General features: G+C 41.0%; 1 protein-coding gene across 1 annotated transcript; it reads right to left on the minus strand.

Annotated features, from left to right (window-relative positions):
* Positions 1–333: 333 nt before the first annotated feature.
* Positions 334–23,654, minus strand: CDC23 (cell division cycle 23). The gene is made up of 16 exons (XM_081231576.1): positions 23,481–23,654; positions 23,323–23,395; positions 19,651–19,788; positions 18,660–18,702; positions 17,805–17,910; positions 17,578–17,710; positions 15,389–15,566; positions 15,206–15,303; positions 14,983–15,064; positions 4,149–4,302; positions 3,909–4,028; positions 3,513–3,588; positions 3,120–3,181; positions 2,340–2,418; positions 2,143–2,262; positions 334–1,343 (listed from the first exon to the last, which is right to left on the minus strand). Exons 1-16 carry the CDS (start codon positions 23,639–23,641, stop codon positions 1,173–1,175), a joined length of 1,794 nt encoding a protein of 597 aa, XP_081087702.1. The 5' UTR covers positions 23,642–23,654; the 3' UTR covers positions 334–1,172.
* Between the last annotated feature and the right edge of the window lie 712 nt (positions 23,655–24,366).

Genomic DNA, 24,366 nt, shown 5'->3' on the forward strand with positions numbered 1-24,366 from the left:
AAAGGTTAATAAAAAAGTTATTCATAAAAAAATAAAATAAAATAAAATGAAGTGTCATACATTAGGAGATGAATGGGTAACAAACTTGTTTTGGAACAAAAATAAAGGAAGCCTGGGCCCTGAGCTCAGAATAACCCATAGCATCTACTGTACAAATTCATTACAGCAGGCATTATAGTCATAGCATATTACCTCCTACTGAATACACAAGCACAGGCCTGAAACTCTCCCAAGAGCATAGTAAGAATGATTACTTTTACCTTGTCTAATAGATGAAGGCTAGAAAAAAAACATTCTTTTGGAGATGGGGGGAGAGACAATTATGGCAAAATATTTATTAAAACAGACCGACTCTAAGAGTTTATTCTTATCTGTACAATCACAGAAGTTATCACACCCAAATGTCCATGAAACTCTCTGTAACCCTGCCTCCTTGCTCTGCTTTAGTAGGGGTATAGCCAACTCTATAGACATCTTTTCCCCTTAGTAGGGGCCATCAGCAGTTCCACACTCAATGAGAGTCCTTTTGCCCCTTCTTTTGTTCAACTCTAGTAAGTTACTTCCAATTTGAAAGCTTCTAGGAGACGCCTCAAAACCAAAACAGCAGAATGTCTCCCCAGTAAGAACAAAAGTATACCTTCACCCCATTTAAACCTAATCTCTGATATCAGAATAGTCATGCTCAGCAAATCAAAGAATGATGAGTCATGTCTATACAGTGCCCTGACCTTCCTAGGGTATCCAGTGCCCTACCATCAGCAGAGGGTACAGTGGCAAGCTTTTCTCCCTTCTTTCTTCCTTGCCTCTCTAAAGAAATCTCCCACTCCCAGCAGCATTTAAACTTTGTCCCTGTAGCCTTGCCTGTGCTAAAGTGCTATTAAAGGGATGTTTTGGGGTGGCAAAAAGGTCTGGGGAAAAAGGCCAAGATCTATAGCCACTCTGAACAGAAGGGAGATAGAAGTGCTTCATACTGGCAAAGACAGTATCTGTTCCTGCCAGGATTCTTCTGTCAGTCTACTCTGCAGGTGATTCTATAAACTGTCCCCAAGGAGCTGTTTCCATGTGTACAAACAAAAAGAACTAAGGTCCTTGGAAGAATAGACGTGGCTGTTCTTTACATGGAGGTAAGGCTTAATATGGGTCTGGCAATGTGCTGGCTTGAAAGTAGCCAACTATGGTGTGACTGAAGACAGGTTGAGTGGAGAAACTCTGCGTGTGGGAGTGTTGTTAGCAGACAGTGAAGCAGGGAGGAAAAAGGGAGCAGGCATCTCGGTGGAGGGAGTCTCGCCTTGGTTCCGAAGCTGTAGGATTTGCCGGAGCAAGGCCTTACCTTCTTCCCGGGTCTGAAACAAAGTCAGGCAAATGTGTCAAAATATGTCCAAGGCTTTTCTCAAAAACAGTTTCTAAAATACTGACATACAAAGTTCCACAGAACAAGGTAGCCTTTCCACTCACCCTGGTTTTTTTTTTTAAATCTTTATTGGAGTATAATTGCTTCACAATACTGTGTTAGTTTCTATTGTACACCAAAGTGAGTCAGCCATATGCATACATATGTCCCCATATCCCCTCCCTCTTGAGCCACGGCAATCAGAGAAGAAAAAGAAATAAAAGGAATACAAATTGGAAGAGAAGGAGTAAAACTGTCACTGTTTGCAGATGACATGATACTATACATAGAAAATCCTAAAGATGCCCCCAGGAAACTACTAGAACTAATCAATGAATTTGGTAAGGTTGCAGGATACAAAATTAATGCACAGAAATCTCTGGCATTCCAATACACCAACAATGAAAAATCAGAAAGAGAAATTAAGGAAACAATCCCATTTGCCATCGCAACTAAAAGAATAAAATACTTAGGAATAAACCTGCCTAAGGAGGTGAAAGACCTGTACTCAGAAAACTATTAAACACTGATGAAAGAAATCAAAGATGACTTAAACAGATGGAGAAATAGACCATGTTCTTGGATTGGAAGAATCAATATTGTGAAAATGACTATACTACCCAAAGCAATCTACAGATTAAATGTAAACCACTCACCCTCTTAACCACCTTCCACTTTCCACCCCCAGATCATAGTAAAGTCATGTGCTAGAACCTAAAATCCAAACCTTTTACTAAAGAACTGATACTCACATCATTGAATGCACAGCACTTTTGGGCACAAGCTGAAGCTTCATCCCACAGCTTGCACTTAAAATAATACTGGGCCAGATAGCGGAAAGCAGTGCTCTCCTCCAAGTGTTCCACTATTTCCTAGATAAGGAAATCAGGAATGACTGAGGTGACAATAATAAGATCAGCAACCCAATTCTCATGCTCATGGCACATACCCCACATGAATAGATATCTTGGATATATTTGATGTAACATTGGGCTGCCTGTTCTGACTCAGTCAACTGTTCATGAAGCCTACAAAAGAAATTGGTCTTTAAGTATAAATCATATTTCAAAGCAAGCTAGTGATAAAAAGTAAAAGCACACAATTAAGATAAAAAAAATGATAATACATAGACAAGTACAAATTTTGACATAAATGACACAGTGGGACCCAGAATAGTATTAGTGCCCAGAGGTGGTGGTTACTTCATCAAAGCTTAGAATCATTACTCTGCTACTGGTGATGGAGGGAAAGTTAGTAAACACTTAAGCTGGATAACATACCATTGCAAAAATTCCCTGGTAATAAGCTGAGTGAGATTTAAAAAGATACCAAGCAATTCAGATTTTTTGTAAGAATCCAGAAAAGAACTGGCAGGAATGAAATTGCATTTAAGAACCTCTTTCCTTATCATTTCTGAGTTATTCCTTATTTTCCTGGGCCTTATCAGGAGGAGATTAGTACCTAAAGTAGTTTTCCTAGACTGCTCTGACATAAAAATTTCATTTCTTTCTATTCATTCTTGAATTTTCCAAATAGGAAAACAATTCCTCTTCAAAGAGAAGTAGCATTCTCTTGAGTCAAGATGGCTAAATTTCCAGATCAGTAATCATACACTGTGCTACATCCCCTCATTCATGTAGATGATGGACGGGAAGCTCTAGAATGTGCAGGACCCACCTCACCAGAGAAGCCAACAGAAATATCACTAGCGTGTCACTCTTTCACTCACTTTGCCAGTTTCACCAAAGCCATCTTTTCCACATCTCCCACGGCATAAGCTCTCCAATAGCACTGTCAAAAAAATAAATAAACTGGTCACTTCAACCACTGCCCCATCTGCCATGACTAATCACACAGAGACTCAGGTCCTGCAAGCCTCCCAGAAGTTCAGACTTGGAGAATACAAAGCATTTTTACTAGATCTGATAGGTCCAGGCTACATACTAACATTCCCACTAATGATGTCAGCCCCACTTTGCTTTATACACCTTATGTGCCTATAACTATTCAGACTTCCCTAAGTAGATAGATCCACATGAAGGAAAATTAAGCACAGATAGCTCAACCCCTCATCCAAACAGCAGATTTCCACACAAATTCTTCAGGACCCAATTTCAGATACCTTTTTGGCTTCCACTAGTTGATTGAGTTTCTCATAACATTCTCCTAAAGCGACCAGCATACGAGAATCATTGGGCCTGAGAGGGAAGAGAAATAGGAAATCCAAGCAAAAACTGAAGTCCTCCCTTGAGGAACCACCACCACTATTTCAAAGCTATGAAGGGAATGGGCTTTAATCCAATACTTCATGTAATTATATTATTTTGTGTTCACAATTATACTATTAACACATTAGTAGAATACACTACATAAAAATGACCAAACAACATATGGCATGTTTAAACTTAGGTCTCTAAGAGTCAAAACCATTCACTGTGATTCTTCAATAGCTATCAAAAGAGAAAGAAAAGTGTCAGCCCTTCCCACAACAAACACATCATCAAGTGGCCCAACTTACCGAAGCTGGTGGGCCCGTCTATAATAATAAAGGCAATAAAATGGCATCTTAAGGATTTCATAGGTCTGCCCAAGGCCATACCAGGCTCTGTAGTCCCGCTTATTGACCTCAATAGCATGCCTAAGAAATGGAAGAGAGACCGGTAAGAGAGCAGAATCAAAGTTAGCGACTTGCAGGCTCAATAGATACTCCTAAAATCACAACAATCTGCTCCATCTCCCCCTCCAACTAAATGCTCACCTATAAGCCTGAATAGCAGCAGATGTGTTCTTCATTTCCATGTACTCATGTCCCATCAGCGTCCAGGCACCAAGATACCGAGGATTCAATTTCAGTGCTCTCTGGAAATACAAGGCTGCTTTCTCATGCTGAGAACGCAAACTATAATAATTGCCTAATTGAAAAACAAACAAACAAAATATATAAATAACTAGAAAGGCAAAAATAAGTCACTGGGCTTCCCTGGTGGCGCAGTGGTTGAGAGTCTGCCTGCCGATGCAGGGGACACGGGTTCGTGCCCCGGTCCAGGAAGATACCACATGCCGCGGAGCGGCTGGGCCCGTGAGCCATAGCCGCTGAGCCTGCGCGTCCGGAGCCTGTGCTCCGCAACGGGAGAGGCCACAACAGTGAGAGGCCCGTGTACCAAAAAAAAAAAAAAAGTCACTAAAATAGGCAGCATTCCACAGAGTAGGCATGAACCATAACCCATTCCCCCAAAGTCTTTGCAGAAAAGCCAAATTCTACATATGGGCAACATCATCATTCCCTTGGAAAATATATTTTATCTATCACACATTCTGGTTGTTTAAAAAAAATGTTTCCTAACACCACAAAGGTTTTCTTCATTTTATTTCCTCTCGATATAGCATTTATACACATATTTCCTTAATAAAGGTAGGAAATTCCTAGAGTATGCTTTAGATTGGTGGTTTTCCAACTATCTTCCTAGGTTTCTAAGGAGGTACCTAAAGGATTAAAAAGGTAGCACTCTAAACTCCCCTCTTCCATAAGAATCAAGGAAGTTCTATTATCATTGGTCTTAAAAAGAATATATGAAAGATTTTAAGATTGTATAAAAAATTTTATTTGAAGAAAGGGAATAAAGGCCATCTTTCTTATACTAACTAGTAAATGGATAAACGAAATGTAGTATATACCCAGACAACGAAATACTTCTCAGCAGTAAAAAGAGAAGAACTACTGACATATGCTGCAACATGGACAAACCTCGAAAAAGAGCTCAGTGAAAAAAGCCAGACAATAAGACTAAATATTCCAAGATTCCACTTATATGAAATTTCTAGAAAAGGCAAAACTATACAGATAGAAGGCAGATCTGCTGGGGATTGGGAGTAGGACTGACTGCAAATAGACCCAAGGGAACTTTTTGGGATGATGGAGTATTCTAAACTGGATTATGATTATGGTTACACAACTGTATAAATCAGCAAAAACTCAGTGAACTGTAAACCTAAAATAAGTAAATTTTATGTTATGTAAATTATCCCTCAATAAAGCTATTTTTAATATATACCAATAAAATGGATAACCTAGAAGAAATGGACATATTCCTAGAAATGTATAATCTCCCAAGATTAAACCAGGAATAAGTAGAAAATATGAACAGACCAATTACCAGTAATGAAATTGAATCAGTAATAAAACAACTCCCAACAAAAAAAGTCCAGAACCAGATGGCTTCACAGGTGAATTTTACCAAACATTTAGAAAAGAGCTAACACTTATCTTTTCCAACTTATTCCAAAAAATCGCAGAGGAAGAAATGTTTCCAAACTCATTCTACAAAGCCAGCATCACCCTGATACCAAAACCAAAGATACCACAAAAAAAGAAAATTACAGGCCAATATCACTAATGAACATAGATGAAAAAATCCTCAATAAAGTATTAGCAAACTGAATCCAACAATACATTAAAAGGATCATACATCATGATCAAGTGGGATTTATCCCAGGGATGCAAGGATGGTTCAATATCTGCAAATCAATCAATGTGATACACCACACTAACAAAATGAAGAACAAAAATTATATGATTGGGCTTCCCTGGTGGCACAGTGGTTGACAGTCTGCCTGCCGATGCAGGGGACACGGGTTCGTGCCCCGGTCCGGGAAGATCCCACATGCCGTGGAGCGGCTGGGCCCGTGAGCCATGGCCACTGAGCCTGCATGTCCGGAGCCTGTGCTCCGCAACGGGAGAGGCCACAGCAGTGAGAGGCCCGCATACCGCAAAAAAAAAAAAATTATATGATCATCTCGATACAGTAAAAGCTTTGAACAAAATTCAACATGCAGTTATGATAAAAACTCTCCACAAAGTAGGTACAGAGGGAACATCAACATAATAAAGGCCATATATGATAAGCCCACAGCTAACATCATACTCAATGGTGAAAAGCTAAAAACTTTTCCTCTAAGATCAGGAAAAAAATCAAGGATGCCCACTTTTGCGACTTTTTTCAATGTAGTACTAAAAGTCCTAGCCACAGCAATCGGATAAGAAAAAGAAATAAAAGGAATCCAAATTAGAAAGGAAGAAGTAAAACTGCCACTGTTTACAGATGACATGATTCTACACATAGAAAATCCTAAAGGTGTCACCAAAAAATTACTAGAGCTCATCAATGAATTCAGTAAAGTTGCACAATACAAAATTAATACAGAAATCTGTTGCATTTCTATACACTAATGACAAACTATCAGAAAGAGAAAGTAATGAAACAATCCCATTTACAATCACATCCAAAAAAATTAAATACCTAGGACTAAATTTAATTAAGGAGTTAAAAGACTTGTACTCAGAAAACTATAATACATTGATGAAAGAAAATGAAGACACAAACAGAAAGATACACCTTGTTTATGGATTTGAACAATCAATATTGTTAAAATGACCATACTACCCAAGACAATCTACAGATTCAATGCAATCCCTAACAAAATACCAACGGTGGGATTTCCCTGGTGGTCCAATGGTTAAGACTCTGTGCTCCCAATGCAGGGGGCCCGGATTTAATCCCTGGTCAGGGAATGAGATCCCGCATGCCACAACTAAAGATCCCACATGCCACAACTAAAGATCCCACATGCCGCAACAAAGACGCCACACACAGCAATGAATATTCCGTGTGCTGCAACTAAGACCCAGTGCAGCCAAATAAATAAATAAATATTTTTTTAAAAATACGAATGGCATTTTTCACAAAACCAGAACAAATAATCCCAAAATTTGTATGGGAACACAAAAGACCTTGAACAGCCAAAACAATCTTGAGAAAGAAGAACAAAACTGGAAGCATCACATTCCCTGACTTCAGACTATACTACTAAGCTACAGTGATCAAAACAGTATGGTACTGGTCCAGAAACTCACACACTTATGGTCAATTAATCATGACAAAGGAGGCAAGAATATACAATGGGGAAAAGACAGTCTCCAATAAGTGATGCTGGGAAAACTGGACAGCTACATGTAAAAGAATGAAATTAGAACATTTTCTCATACCATATAAAAAAATAAACTCAAAATGGATTAAAGATCTAAATGTAAGACCAGAAACCATTAAAACTCCTAGAAGAAAACAGAGGCAAAACACTCTTTGACAGAAATCATAGCAATATTTTTTTGGATCCATCACCTAAGGCAAAGGAAACAAAAGCAAAAATAAACAAATGTGACCTAATTAGACTGAAAAGCTTTTGCACAGCAAACAAAACCATCAACAAAACGAAAAGACAGGGACTTCCCTGGTGGCACAGTGGTTAAGAATCCGCCTGCCAATGCAGGGGACATGGGTTTGATCCTACATGCCATGGAGCAACTAAGCCCATGCACCACAACAACTGAGTCCGCACTCTAGAGCCCACGAACCACAACTACTGAAGCCTGCACGCCTAGAGCCCGTGCTCCGCAACAAGAGAAGCCACCACAATGAGAAGCCTGTGAACTGCAATGAAGAGTAGCCCCTGCCTGTCACAACTAGAGAAAGCCTGTGCATAGCAACAAAAACCCAATGCAGCCAAAAATAAATTAATTAATTAAAACAAAACAAAACAAAAAGACAACTTACTGAATGGGAGAAAATATTTGCAAATGATATCCAAAATATATAAACAGTTCATACAACTTAATATCAAAAAATCAAACAACCCAGTCAAGAAATGGTCAGAAGACCTGATAGACATTTTTCCAAAGAAGACGTACTGATGGCCAATAGGCACATGAAAAAATGCTCAATATCATTAATCATCAGAAAAGCAAATCATGGGGCTTCCCTGGTGGCGCAGTGGTTAAGAATCCGCCTGCCGATGCAGGGGACACGGGTTCAAGCCCTGGTCCAGGAAGATCCCACATGCTGCAGAGCAACTAAGCCCGTGTGCCACAACTATTGACCCTGTGCTCTAGAGCCCGTGAGCCACAACTACTGAGCCCATGTGCCACAACTACTGAAGCCCGCGCACCTAGAGCCTGTGCTCCGCAACAAGAGGAGCCACCGCAATAAGAAGCCCGCACAACCACAACGAAGAGTAACCCGCAACTAAAAGAAAGCCCAACTAAAAGAAAGCCCGCGTGCAGCAACTCCTAGAAGAAAATCTCAACTAAAAGAAAGCCGACGTGCAGCGAGGACGCTACGCAGCCAAAAATAAATAAATAAATAAAAATTTTTTTAAAGAAAAGCAAATCAAAACCACAATGAGATATCACCTCACAACTGTCAGAATGGCTATCATCAAAAAGACCACAAATAACAAATGTTAGTGAGGATGTGGAGAGAAGGGAACATTTGTACACTGTTGGTAGGAATGTTAATTGGTGCAGCCACTAGGGAGAACAGTATGGAGGTTCCTCAAAAAACTGAAAATAGAACTACGATATGATCTAGCAATTCCACTTCTGGGTATATATCCAAGGAAAACAAAAACACAAATTTGAAAAGATACATGCACCCCAATGTTCACAGCAGTATTATTTACGATAGCCAAGATACGGAAGCAACCTAAGTGTCCATCAACAGAGGAATGGATAAAGAAGATGTGGTATACATACATAATGGACTACTACTCAGCCATTAAAAAGAATGAAATCTTGCCATTTGCAACAACATGGATGGATCTGGAAGGTATTATGCTTAGTGAAATGTCAATTTGAGAAAGACAAACTATCTATTATCACTTATACATGGAATCTAAAAAATAAAACAAACGAATGAATATAACAAAACAGAAACAGACTCACAGATAAAGAGAACAAACTAGTGGTTACCTATGGGGAGAGGGAAGTGGGGAGGGCAAGATAGGCGTAGGGGATTAAGAGGTACAAACTACTACATGTAAAATAAATAAGCTACAAGGAAATATTGTACAGCACAGGGAATATAGCCAATATTTTATAGAACTTTAAACAGAGTATAATCTATAAAAAACTTGAATCACTATGTTGTACACCTGAAACTAATATAATATTGTAAATCAACTATACCTCAATTTTTAAAAAAAGAAGAGGGCTTCCCTGGTGGCACAGTGGTTAAGGATCCGCCTGCCAATGCAGGGGACATGGGTTCGAGCCCCGGTCCGGGAAGATCCCACATGTCATGGAGCAACTAAGCCCGCGAGCCACAACTACTGAGCCCGCGCGCCTAGAGCCCGTGCTCTGCAACAAGAGAAGCAAGCGCACTGCAACAGAGTAGCCCCCACTTGCCACAACTAGAGAAAATCCGCGCACAGCAGTGAAGACCCAATGCAGCCAAAAATTAAATACGTGAATAAATTCATTTAAAAAAGTAAAAAATAATAAAAGAAGAAAAAACAATTTGAGATATACCAAGACTCTGAGGGATTTTTCATGAGATATTGTTGAGTGAGAAAAGTAAAATACAGAGAAATGTGTGTAATATGATCCTATTTTTGTAAGCAAACAGCCCATTAAACCCTGCATATGTGTATGTGTATGTTTCATGTGGTATGGGACATGCTAACACAAGTATTTTAAAGGAGGAAAGGTGCAGTGAGGGAAAAAAAACCTGCAGTTAAAAAAATCTCCTTCATGTATAAATTGCATGTGCATAAACTAGATAAAAAGATGGATTTAAATGTATATATACTAATTTACAGAGATAATGATATACTGTCAAACAGAAAAAGCAAATTGCAGAGAAATTATACAATTCTACTTTGGTAAAAAACAAGTAATAAGATTTCTATATATGTGTTTGTCTTTGCTTTTAATTTTCCTAGATTCAGCTGTCAGTTTGATTCAGGAGAAATTATTTATAACAATTGTCTGTATCACTTAAGATCATTCAAGTTCACATTCACCTGGGAAAAAAGCAAGATGGAGGGCTTTATGTCCTATAAAAGGATACCTTTGCTTCTGCCACTGACTCGGACCCAGAGACAGAGGAATAAGCAAATTCTAGGCAGACTGTCCAAAGGTTAACTTCTGTAATAGAATAGGAGAAGTGAAGTAGTGGTAGCAAGGGTATAAGCTTTAGCTGCTAAAGGAGTCAGGATGACAAAGGAGATGTTAAGGAAGTCAGAACAGGCAAGTTCTGGGCAAAGATTAAGTAGATGAGATTTTCTGACCAGTTGGAACAGCTAAAATGTACTGAATGATTACAATGTGCTGGGCAACTTACATTGTTATAAGTGCTTTTTTTTTTTTTTTTTTTTTTTTTTTTTTTTTTTTGTGGTACGCAGGCCTCTCACTGTTGTGGCCTCTCCCGTTGCGGAGCACAGGCTCCAGACGTGCAGACTCAGCAGCCATGGCTCACAGGTCCAGCAGCTACATGACATGTGGGATCTTCCCGGACCGGGGCACGAACCCATGTCCCCTGCATCGGGAGGCAGACTCTCAACCACTGTGCCACCAGGGAAGCCCTATAAGTGCTTTTTATATGTTAATTTACTTACTCCTCACAACGAATACATGGGAGAAGGTTCTACTGTTATTATCCCTTTATGGATGAGGAAAGTATAGCGCATAGAAGTTAAATCCAATGTCACACAGCTAGTTAGTAGCAAAACCAAGATTTAAACTTGGGCAGTTTTGTTCCAGAGTCCAAATCTTAACCATGCTATACATATATATATATATATATATATATATACACACATATATATATACATATATATACATATATAAATACACATACATATATGTATTTGTGTGTGTGTGTGTGTGTGTGTGTGTGTGTGTGTAAAGCTGCCTCTCAGAGACTGGGACTCCAGAAAAGATGCAGAAGGAAGCATTCAATTCACATCAAGACATAACTGCAGAAGCAAGGACTAAACAAGTAGGAGATTCTTGCCATCACTCTATTCTTAAGTTGTTTCATTCTCTTTCAGGTCCTCAGTTTCTTCTCTTCTCTCTCCACCCTTATTTCTCCTTTGTGAAAGCTGAAATATATTTTTTGTCATATCTAATGTTCCTTTTTCTTGATTTTTAAGATAGCTGAGCTGAATTCAACAAACATTTATTGACAATATGTCAGGAACTTTGCTAGGCATTACAGATACACTGAAGAAAAAACAGTTCATTAAGAAGTTTACCAAACGATTATTTAAAAAAACAGATGGGAATTCCCTGGCAGTCCAGTGGTTAGGACTCCGCACTCTCACTGCCGAGGACCCGGGTTCAAACTCTGGTCCGGGAACTAAGATCCCGCAAGCCGCGAGGCATGGCCAAAAAATAAATAAATACATAAAATAAAAAAAAAGAAACTCCTAAAGCATTACTCTTCATATGTACATATCCTTTGATTTTAACTAGCCTTAAGTTAGTAGGCTAAAAAAGGAACAGTTCATTATCTCCCCTACCTCTATTTCCTTTCTTCAGGTGAAGGACACTGTTACCAATCTGGTTACCCATTCACCAATTCCTGCATGTTCTACTTCCTAAATATCTTCTAAATCTAATCGCCTCTCTTCATTCCTCCTGCCAATACCTCAGCTTGGGCTCTCATCATATCTAGACTGGATTATTGCAAAAGCCTCCCTGTTGGTCTTGCCCTTTTTCTAATCCTCCCAGCACACTGTCTCCAGTTATCATTTGAAAATGAAATTCTAAAAACATCATTCTCTGGTTTAAAATCCTTCAGAAGACTTCTCCTGCCTTAAGAATAAAATCCAAACTTTTAGTAAGGCACAAAAGGCTCTTCAAGATCAGGCCCCATTCAGACATTCCCTCCTCCCACACCATGCTTCAGGACACTAAACTATTTCAGGATCACTGTCTGTTTCACACTTCAATGCCTCTGCACTGCAATATCCTTCCCAAGTCAATCCATCTCCTCCTTTAGTGAACTCTTTCACTCCTGCCATCCTTCAGGTATCACCTTCTCAAGAGCCTTCCCTAATCAGACTGGATTAGCTACCTTTCCTATGTACTCTCTTAGCATCCTATGTTTACTTCAATCATAACCCTCAACCCACTATATTATAGTTGTTTCTTACTGGTCTTCCTCAGTAGGTAATGGGGTAGGTACTGCAACACAAACCACCGTATCTGGCACTCAGAAGATGTTCAAAAGATGTTTTCTGAATAAACTGGAGTTCCATCCTCACTTTAACGGACTTTATACTTCATTCACAATGCTCTGATATTGAAAAGATCATTTGTTCCTCTTACCTATGTTCCCATAGGATTTTTCTTTTTTTAATATTTATTTCCCATACTAGTCTACAACTTCCTAAAGGACTGGAAATATTTATTGAATGACTGAATTGAAATTCTAACAGTTTATTAACAACATCCTAACATACACATGTATGTTCTCAATGCAGTGTCACCAAAGATCCAGGAACAGGGTCTTTCATCTCCAGGAGACTTAGGCTTTCAATCACAACCAACCAAGCTTACTTTTATCCAGGAGTGGCCAATTATCTATTTATGTCAACTGATTATCAGGCCACAGTAGTGTGGCCAAGTACATAGGGCCATGGTTCTCAACCAAGGATGATTCTGACCCCAAGAGGTTATTTGGCTTTATCTGCACAACTGGGGGAAGGAGGTTACTGACATCTAGTGGGTAGAGCTGGGTATACTTCTAGCATCCTGCAATGTACAGGACAGACCCCCACAAAAGAAATTATCAGCCAAAAATGTCAATAGAGCCAAGAGTGAGACACCCTGATACAGAAAAAGATACACTCTCATCTCTTTTCATAGGATTGGAAATTCTTACAAACATTTTAGTAATATTAGTAAGTTTAAAATACACAGGATTTGGGACCTCCCTGGTGTTCCAGTGGTAAAGAATCTGCCTTCCAATGCAGGGGACGCAGGTTCGATCCCTGGTCAGGGAATTAAGATCCCACATGACATGGGGCAACTAAGCTGTAGCCACAACTACTGAGCCTGCGTGCTGCAAACTAGAGTCCACGTGCTCTGGAGCCCGCACGCCACAACTACAGAGCCCATGAACTCTGGAGCCCACGCACTCTGGAGCCCGTGCACCACAGCTAAAGAGAAGCCCGCGTGCCACAACAAAAAGCCCACGCCACAACAGAAGATCCTGCATGCCTCAACGAAGACCCCGCGTGTTGCAACTAAGACCCGACACAGCCAAAAAATAAATAAATAGGGGCTTCCCTGGTGGCGCGGTGGTTGAGAGTCCGCCTGCCAATGCAGGGGACACGGGTTCATGCCCCGGTCCGGGAAGATGCCACATGCCGCACAGCGGCTGGGCCCGTGAGCCATGGCCGCTGAGCCTGTGCGTCCGGAGCCTGTGCTCCGCAACGGGAGAGGCCACAACAGTGAGAGGCCCGCGTACCGCAAAAAATAAATAAATAAATAAAATAATAATTTTAAAATACAGGGACTTCCCTGGTGGCGCAGTGGTTAAGAATCTGCCTGCCAATGCAAGGGACACGGGTTCGAGCCCTAGTCCAGGAAGATCCCACATCCGGGGAGCAACTAAGCCTGTGTGCCACAACTACTGAAGCCCATGTGCCTAGAGCCCGTGCTCTGCAACAAGAGAAGCCACCACAATGGGAAGCCCACGCACCACAACGAAGAGTAGCCCCCGCTCACCACAACTAGAGAAAGCCCGCATGTAGCAACGAAGACCCAACGCAGCCAAAAATAAAATAGATAAAATAAATAAATTTACTAAAAAAATACACACACATATATATATTAAATACACACATTTTTGATCCAGCCTTTCACTGCAAGGAACTAATTATACAGAAATAGTTGCATAAACATGCAAAAATAAAAATATACATACAAAGATGTTTCCTGAAGCAATTTTTATGTTAACAAACACTAGCCACAACTTATACAACAGAAAATGATTAAATAAAAATAATGGCACATCTATATAATAAAATACTAAATAGCCATCAAAAATAATACAATACAGGGCTTCCCTGGTGGCGCAGTAGTTGAGAGTCCGCCTGCCGATGCAGGGGACACGGGTTCGTGGCCCAGTCCGGGAAGATCCCACATGCCGCGGGGCGGCTGGGCCCGTGAGCCATGGCCACTGAGCCTGCGCGTCCGGAGCCTGTGCTCCGCAATGGGAGAGGGCACAACAGTGAGAGGCCCGCGTACCGCAAAAAAAAAAAAGAATAATAATAATAATAATAATAATAATACAACTCTACATGTACTAGCATGGAAAGATGGAAAAGATATATTGTTAGGTTAAAAAAAAGGACATTACAAAGCAGTGTGTATAATGATACAGTTTTTGCGAGCAAACCATACACACACATACACCATTTTTAGTACTCACACAGAAAAATATTCTGGAGTCATATCCACCAATCTTGGGGGTGGGATTACAGTGATCCTTCACATTCTATTGTATATAATTTTGTTACCTTTGACACTTATTTTTTTTGGCTGTGCTGTGAGGCATGCAGGAAGGCAGGATCCCAGTTCCCCGACCAGGCATCAAACCCGTGCCCCCTGCAGTGGATGCGTGGAGCCCTAACCACTGGACCACCAGGGAATTCCCTTTTTTTCTTTTGACACTTTCATATTATTGTTATTTTTACATTTGGATTACTCACAATAAAGATTAAAAAAGAAAAAAAGTGGTGACTCTTACCAATTACACAGCATGTTTCTACACGATATTTATCAATCTCACAGAGGTTGTGAGCCAGATAACTCAACTCAGATTTCATGCTCTGAAAGAAAAGAAAGACAATCTAAGCATGGAAAAGGAACCCCTACATAACTTTTCTTGTAGCTAATGCTACTAGGTGACAATCCAACCCAGGAGATCAAAGCACAAAAGAGCTTAAGTCCAAGCAAAGGAAGGAGCTCACCCTGACATAAAGAAGGTTGGAGAATGTGTCCATATTTTCGATCCTGTAAGGGTCTTGTTTCCTTAGCTCATTAAAAATAGAGAGAGCTTTGTCGATATCTGCAGAAAGAAGACAGAGAGTTCAGAAAACAACACAGCACTACCTTCAGGGTTTGATGGTATTTCGTTGTCCTTATTCACTCACCTCTGATATTGTGATAGGCAACTGCAATTTGGGAAACAATATATGAGCTCTTAGAGAAGCCCACATCAATGAGATTCTGATACTTTTGCAGGGCCTCCTCTATCAACTGCAACTCTGTGTATATATGAGCCAGAAAAAACTCTTTCATCCAGGTGTCTGGCAAAGACAGGAACTTCAGCTGGCAGCAGGAGAGAGAGGAACACACTTAATATACTTTGACCTCTCTCCCAAATGAACATCAAGGAACTATCTTTACTGTCTAAAAGAATTTATCACCAAAATTTTATTAGAGTACCTAATAATGAACACAGGGCAGTTCAATTAAGTGAATAGGACTTACAAGCACAATAGGGAGGAATAGGGAGGAATGGTCTAGCTGGGGACAGCTTCAAAGAAACGACAGGATTTGAGGCGAGCCTTGGAGGATGGGTAGAAACTGAATAGAAAAAGGGAGAGGAAGAGAAAAAAGACAACATTCTAGGTAAGGACAACAAAAATAGAGGAAAAACAGTCATGATGAGTGTGGGTAAATAGAATGATGCAACTAGCTCAGTTTCAGGGGAGGCTATGTGTTGGGAAGTAGTGGAAAAATAAGACTGAACTGATAGGGTGGGTCCTATGCTGCAACAGGAAACCACTACAATTTTTTTTTTTTTTTTTTTTTTTTTGGTGGTACGCGGGCCTCTCACTGCTGTGGCCTCTCCCGTTGCGGAGCACAGGCTCCGGACATGCAGGCTCAGCGGCCATGGCTCACGGGCCCAGCCGCTCCGCGGCATGCGGGATCTTCCCGGACCGGGGCACGAACCCGTGTCCCCTGCATCGGCAAGTGAACTCTCAACCACTGCGCCACCAGGGAAGCCCCCGCTGCAATTTTTGACAGGAGAATGACATGATGACATGGGTGCTTTAAGAATAAGTTTGGAAACAGTATGTCAGATGGCTTGGAAATGGGAGTATAAAAATGGGAAAGCTAGATAGAAAGTATTTATTACTTTTAAGTAATCCAAATTTGAGATGATAACCAAGACAGCAAAGAAAACCAAGAGAAAGAGATGCAGACAAGAAGGTAACCATGGCAATGTCTGGTGACTGACTAGATTCAAGGGAAATAAGAGAAAGGGAAGAGACAAAATGTGACTCTGAGGCATCAAGACTGAGTGCGTCCTGAGAAACAGAGATACAACTGAGAGTCCGTCAAGTTGGGAGGAAGAAAGAGAATTTGGTAGGCAAGATGAGAAATTTGGTTTTGCATATTCTGAGTTCAGAGATAAAACAAACTTTCAATGAAAGTCTAGTAGGCAGTTAGAGATAGGTAAATACAAGTAAACCAAGATTAAGATTTCAGAAACAAATGTAGTAGCATGTATCACTACTGGGGAAAATCAACCAGCCCTTGGTCCTTTAGAGCCAACAAAAGGAAGTGTGTTGTTGCTTCTATTAACTATTGAAGAACAGCAAAATAAACTTTGTAGACAATGTTCTCTAACAATGACTAATAAAACAATGCAGTTTATAAAGCAATTTCATATACATTATTTCATTAATTAACAAATCTCTAAATCTCAACAGAGACCTATGACAGCTCAGAAGAAACATTAAAAATGTTTTTAGGGGCTTCCCTGGTGGCGCAGTGGTTGAGAGTCCGCCTGCCGATGCAGGGGACGCAGGTTCGTGCCCCGGTCTGGGAAGATCCCACATGCCGCGGAGCGGCTGGGCCCGTGAGCCATGGCCGCTGGGCCTGTGCGTCCGGAGCCTGTGCTCTGCAATGGGAGAGGCCACAGCAGTGAGAGGCCCGCGTACCACAAAAAAAAAAAAAAAAAAAAAAAATGTTTTTAATTCAATTCTTGATATCAGAGAAATCGTTCCTATAGCATCTTTGGAATTAGGAGAGAAACTATAATAACATTTAGTCTATAAAACAAGTTACAGTAAACCTTGAATGTGAAAACATGAACATGAAAAGATATTCTAAGTCAACTGAATGCAAATGCAACAGCAACTACCAAACAAGATCTAGACATCAGTCTTTCAAATAAAGACCTAAATCCCAACAGTGAAAGAGACTAGAGAAGGAGCAATGAGGTAGCTATAATGAAAGGTTTAGCAAAACTTTCTCCCCCTACCCCATTATTAAAGAATTACATAAGACTTGAAGCAGAAGATTTTTCACATAGCTCATCTCAATTTACCATCTCCTTGTCTGTAATCAAGTTACAGAGTTCTAGCCAGGCTCCCCAATGCAAAGGCAAAACATGAGTAGCCTCCACAAACACATCAATGGCCTCTTTCACCAAGTCCAGCTTTCGAAGCACCACACCATACCTAGGAAAGAAGGGAAGGATCACAGAAGTTAACAACATCTCCCCTCTACTCAGAAGAATATCTCACATAAGTTCCAAATTACTATAACACTTACAGATAAAGGCCAAATCCATCAAGTTCCCGAGCCTGGTGTTTTTTGCTGAGCTCCACTCTCAATTCTCTGAGAGCCTCATTTTTCACTTGACCTTTCTCCAGGGGGCCTAGGAAAGAAACAGAGTTTCTGATCTAAGGGTAGACTGCTGTTTTTCATTTCATAGACCTAGATATTCCCTTTGGCATCAACCAAAGTTACACCTGGAACTTCCAGCAAACACTCACAAGTGGCCAATGACATCTTTTTTTTTTTTTTTTTTGCGGTACGCGGGCTTCTCACTGTTGTGGCCTCTCCCGTTGCGGAGCATAGGCTCCAGACGTGCAGGCTCGGTGGCCGTGGCTGACGGGCCTAGCCGCTTCACGGCATGTGGGATCTTCCTGGACCGGGGCACGAACCCCTGACCCCTGCACTGGCAGGCGGACTCCCAACCACTGCGTCACCAGGGAAGCCCCCTCCAATGACATCTTACACAGTCCATTTACTTTATTATAGAATCTGCAACTGATAACTGGTCTGCAGTCATATTTTGTTAGGCCCACACAGGTTTTTAAAAATCTGAATTAATTATCAATGTTGAAAAACCAGAAGCTTCAACTAAAAATCTAAATTTCCAGGTTCAGGTTGCAGGGAACAGGGTAGGGCCAGTGGAAGAAAGCCCCTGACAACACCAAGCACACATTCCCACAGGGCAACCCTCAGAGGGAGTTGGGTGACAACCAGCCAGTTGTGCTCTCCAATTTGCAGACTCCTCCTCAGTCCACTTCCCACGTTTATATTACCTGCCTGGCTCCTATAGGCATTATAAAGTTTGCAACCTCTGTTTTAGTCCAAAAGTTAAGAGAAAGAAATTCATACCTAGGCTATCAACTGTTTCATCATCCTTCTTCTTTTCTCCAGACTGTAAGAGAAAATCAATAAATAGGTCTTTTTTTCCGCTTATTCTGAAACCTGTAGCAGCCTGATTCGACCTAAAGGGTACAAGTCCAACCAAAATGACATCTACTATTGGTCACTAATTTTAAACAACTATTCGGGGGCTCCACTGGCCAAATCTGGAATAATTTGAGTACCAAAATGATAAAGTGAAACAATGAATTATAAACAATTAAAAATATAGGAATTCTTGAGTCCATACTGATACTAGATAAATACATAAATAAATGGAGAAGGGGAAGACAGACTCCTGCTTAGAGTAGAATTTACTACTCAAGAGAGTGCTGGAGTAGAAAATCATCATTTTGCAACATTATAATAAAGAATACTTCAGGCAAAAATTAACAATGAATATCTTGACTAATGGTTATTTAGGTTTTTAATTTTTTTGTCTATTAAAAAAAACCCTTCAATGAACAGCCCTGTACATATATATATCCTTGTGCACATACTGAAGTATTTCTATTGGACAAGTTAAGCTTCTTAAGGAAGAATTGTTTGGGCATAGTATTTCAAATTGACATAATCTGCCCGGAGCAGCGGCCCACACATGTCGGGGCCTGGGTTTCATTTCCCCATACCAAGGAGTGGGTGGTGGGCTGAGGCCCCAGTGGTTCTGGGCGCCAAATCTCACCTACAGGCACGCCAACCAAACCAACGCCAAACTACTTTTACTCCTGAAACAGAGGGTCTACTGCCCCATATTTGTCAATAATGAATATTACCAATATTTTTATATTTTCTTTCGTACCATCATTTTTTTTACTTTACTTATGATGTCTTCTTTATTATTGCTAAATATTTATAAAGTATATTCACCAAGTAAACTATTTGAAGATTAAACTTTTGCTACTGGGATTCTAAATATGGATGCTTCACTGACAGCAGAATGACATCTTAAAATGGCCCTCACCAGATATCTAGAATACATGTACAGGAAATAGGCTTTCTTGCTATTGCAGCCATGTAGGAAATGTGCTGCCCGATCATACTCTTTAACGTCAAAGTAGGCCTTGGCCAGGGTGTAAGCATCCATATCCTGGGCATCCTCCTAAAAAAGAGACAAGTTTATGTAAGTGGTTAGGAACAGGATAACAAAAGTTCAAATCCAAGAATATTCATTAATTTCAAGATGTAAGAAAAAATAATTATTTTCCTCCTCCCAAAAACCTAATACTTATTTATTAGTTTATGAAGTAAGGTCACAGAACATTTTTTCAAAATAAAAGCTTGGGGAAAAATATTAAAATTTAAAAAACTAAACCAATGCACTCAGAAGCTTATTGTTTCTGCAAATGTTGTGGGAAATTGCATATGCTTTAGTGTTAGGGACTTGGATTTAAATTCTGACTCCTTGATTTCCTGGTTTCAAGACATTAGTAGGGAACTTACTTAGCTTCTCTGAGTATTCACTTCTTCGTCTGTAAAATGGAGCCAGTAATACAGATTTGATATGAGGAAAAAGTGAAAAAGTCATGAAAAATGTCTAGCATTAATATCTGACATGGCTTTCCTTCGGCAGACTTTTAAATTTCCACATAAATGCAAGATGCTGTGGAATTACTTATACTTTTTCTACTTCCAAAAGTTTTGACATGTTAGTATTGTATAAACCAAAAAAACACAGCTATAATTCTCTATGTAAAAAAAAAAAAATGCAATGATGCACATTTGAAGTAAAAACATACAATCCCCCCAAATTCTAAGGATAAGTTGATTAAAACTTTAGTAATTTCATTCTCCTCATCCTTCATGTCCAAATATTACCAGCACAAAACTGGAACCAAAATTATGTTCAATATTTTCTTCATTGGATGAACATGTCCTAAATATGGCCATTCAGGTTAGGATTCTGGTGGCCCTTTTCACGTACACTCACCATTTACTTATTTCTTCTCCTGCCTCTTTCACCTGCATTGTATCTTTTGGATTAAGGAACATTCATTGTTTTTAAGTGTGTGTGTGTGTGTGTGTGTGTGTGGTTGGTGGGGGTGGTAATCAAGAAATGGCATCTTCAGGAAAAATAAAATGGATTATGATAAAGATCTTTCAGATGACACAGACTATGTAAACATATATACTATAGATCATATATAAAATGTATTCCTATCTCATTTAATTCTCTCAATATCCCCACAAAGTAAATACTATTATCCACAGATGGGGAAAACTGTGGCTCAGGAGGTTAATTAAGTTGCCAAAAGTCACTAGTATGGTTGAGATTTGAACCCAGAGCTGTGTGGCTCCAAAATCAGTTTCGTGCTGTTGTACTGGGTTGGCCAAAAAGTTCATTCGGTTTTTTCCATTAGATGGCTCTAGTAGTGCTTAGTTGTGTTTAACTTCATTTGAAACAATTTTGTTAGCGTGTATTGTGACAGCTGTCATATCAGGGTTAATTTTTTTTTTTTTTTTTTTTGCTGTGTTGGGTCTTCATTTCTGTGCAAGGGCTTTCTCTAGTTGCAGCAAGCAGGGGCCACTCTCCATCGCGGTGCGCGGGCCTCTCACTATCACGGTCTCTCTTGTTGCGGAGCACAGGCTCCAGACGCGCAGGCCCAGTAGTTGTGGCTCACGGGTCTAGTTGCTCCTCGGCATGTGGAATCCTCCCAGACCAGGGCTCGAACCCGTGTCTCCTGCATTGGCAGGCAGACTCTCAACCACTGCGCCACCAGGGAAGCCCTCAGGGTTAATTTTTTTAAAAACTTATCAAAACTGGTGTACTTTTGTGTAGCCATTTTAATATCGAAGATGGAAGGAAAAAAGCAACATTTTCCACATATTATATTTTATTATTTCAAGAAAGGTAAAAATGCAACTGAAACGCAAAAAAAAAAAGATTTGTGCAGTGTATGGAGATGGTGCTGTGACTGATCGAACGTGTCAAAAGTGGTTTGCAAAGTTTCGTGCAGGAGGGCTTCCCTGGTGGCGCAGTGGTTAGGAGCCTGCCTGCTGATGCAGGGGACACGGGTTCGTGCCCCGGTCCGGGAGGATCCCACGTGCCGAGGAGCGGCTGGGCCCGTGAGCCATGGCCGCTGGGCCTGCGCGTCCAGAGCCTGTGCTCCGCAACGGGAGAGGCCACAACAGTGAGAGGCCCGCGTACCGCAAAAAAAAAAAAAAAAAGTTTCGTGCAGGAGATTTCTCACTGGATGAGGCTGCATTATTGGGTAGACCCGTTGAAGTTGATAGCGATGAAATTGAGACATTAATTGAATACAAGCAACGTTATACCATGCAGGAGATAGCTGACATACTCAAAATACCCAAATCAAGAGTTGAAAATCATTTGCACCAGCTTGGTTATGAGAATTGCTTTGATGTTTGGGTTACACGTAAGTTAAGCGGAAAAAAAACCTTCCTGACCGTTTTTCCGCATGTGTTTTCTCTCTTAAATGCAATGAAAACGTTCCGTTTTTAAAACAATTGTGACGGGCGATGAAAAGTGTATTGATACTGTACAATAATGTGGAACGGAAGAGATCGTGAAGAACCGAAATGAAACACCATCAACCACACCAAAGGCCGGTCTTCATCCAAAGAAGGTGATGTTGTGTATATGGTGCGATTGGAAAGGCGTCCTCTATTATGAGCTCCTTCCGGAAAACCAAACAATTAATTCCAACGAGTACTGCTCCCAATTAGACCAACTGAAAGCAGCACTTGATGAAAAGCCTCCAGAATTAGTCAACAGAATACGCATAATCTCCCATCAGGATAACGCAGGACTGCATGTTTCTTTGATGACCAGGCAAAAACTGTTACAGCTTGGCTGGGAAGTTCTGATTCAACTGCTGTATTCACCAGACATTGCACCTTTGGATTTCCATTTATTTAGGTCTTTACAAAATTCTCTTAATGGAAAAAATTTCAATTCCCTGGAAGACTGTAAAAGGCACCTGGAACAGTTCTTTGCTCAAAAACATAAAAAGTTTTGGGGGTTTCCCTGGTGGCGCAGTGGTTGAGAGTCCGCCTGCCGATGCAGGGGACACAGGTTCATGCCCCGGTCCGGGAAGGTCCCACATGCCGCGGAGCGGCTGGGCCCGTGGGCCATGGCCACTAAGCCTGCGCGTCCGGAGCCTGTGCTCCTCAACGGGAGAGGCCACAGCAGTGAGAGGTCCGCGTACCGCAAAAAAAAAAAGATAAAATGTTTTGCTAAGATGGAATTATGAAGTTGCCTGAAAAATGTGAGAAGGTAGTGGTACAATGAATACGTTGTTCAATAAAGTTCTTGGTGAAAATGCGTGATTTGTACTTTTATTTTAAAACCGAAGGAACTTTTTGGCCAACCCAATAAAAACCTTTGACGCTTCTCCTCGTTATGAATACTGTCTAGGGTGAGCTAGAAAACCTAAAAGGCTGAAATCTTAAGTAAGGATTGTTTACTAATCTCTCCAGCTTAAGTAAGAGCACCACTAAGTCTTTCAAAACTCAGCAAAAACATACAGATAAAATCGCTTAAAAACACCCAGCTCTTTGAATGCTTGAATTTCCTCTACAAACATCCCTGCTAAGCAGTATGCTACCTTCCGGTGACAGGGCACTCAGTATCTCTTCTGATGATGGGGAGCACTCACTGTGAAGACGTGCTTACCTCTGTAATAGGAGGCGGCGGCTGCAGCTCGGACAGAGGCAACGCCGGGAGGGAGAAGGCCAACTCCGCAGACCTGGAACACCCACACAAACTGAATCAGCTCAAGACCCCCAAGGCCGAGGATCCAAGCCCGGTCCCCTCGGACTCCGACATCTTACCATTTGCTACTGTGCAGTAGGCCCCGCTCCCGGGTAAGGCCCGCGATAAGTAGCAGCTGCTTCTTAATTTCCCGCAAATTTGAGAAATCGCCGCTCGATGACAGGGCGGGGACCACGGCAGCCGACACTGCCACCGGGACTACAGAGGAGCCGGCAGCCATTTTCCTGTCTTGGCCACCCCAGCCAATCACCAGCGGAAATACTAGCTGCCCCTCCGCACCAAAAAAGTCTGTCTGTTATTGGCACGCTCTTGCTCCAGAAAAACCAATCAGAAATCTTCCTTCTCGGAACGTCAGTAAGAGGCGGGGAGGGAAGAGGCAATTACTTCTCCGATTGGCGAAGAACTAGCGGGGCGCGAAAGTTAGAATAAGAAAGAGAGGGGAATAGCCACGACTTCTGGGCGGGGCAGAGAGGAATGAGTGATTGGGAAGGTGGCTTGGGAAGCTAGGGTTGGGAATAGGGGCAAGAAAGTGCAGAATGATGTGATTGGACGCAAGATAAGAGTGTAGTTCGTGGGCAGATTCTGTGCCGCTGGATGACATAGTGGTGTATATGTGTAGCAAGGATGTCTGGTATCCTCTAGATTTTTTTCTTAAAGAAGTAAGTTGTATGGCCACAGGTGGAGAATTCTTCCTCTTTACCCACCTTTTTCTTACCCCGGGGGAGGGGGGAGGGTAACTAACATTTATTGAGGGCTTACCTTGTGACAGGTTCGGTACTTTTACATACATAATCGGGTTTAACCATTAAAACAGCTCTATGATATTGTATCATCCCAGTTTTACAGATGAAGAAAACGAAAGCTCAGAGAGTTTGCATCACTCTTCCAAGGAGAGTGTTTAGATTATAACTCAGCTCTGACACCAAAACCCAGAGTTCTTAAACA

This window comes from Mesoplodon bidens (genome assembly GCF_964165515.1).
Source record: "Mesoplodon bidens genome assembly, chromosome: 4".
Classification (NCBI taxonomy): Eukaryota; Metazoa; Chordata; class Mammalia; order Artiodactyla; family Ziphiidae; genus Mesoplodon; species Mesoplodon bidens.

Excerpts from the sequence above, each read along its gene's own strand:
- CDC23 (XM_081231576.1), bottom strand. The coding sequence starts at position 23,641 with ATGGCTGCCGGCTCCTCTGTAGTCCCGGTGGCAGTGTCGGCTGCCGTG. Across the intron at positions 15,567-17,577 it reads TGATTACAGACAAGGAGATG|CTGAAGTTCCTGTCTTTGCC; the intron begins GTAAATTGAGAT and ends TCCTGCTGCCAG. Across the intron at positions 1,344-2,142 it reads AGTGCTGTGCATTCAATGAT|ACCCGGGAAGAAGGTAAGGC; the intron begins GTGAGTATCAGT and ends ACTTTGTTTCAG.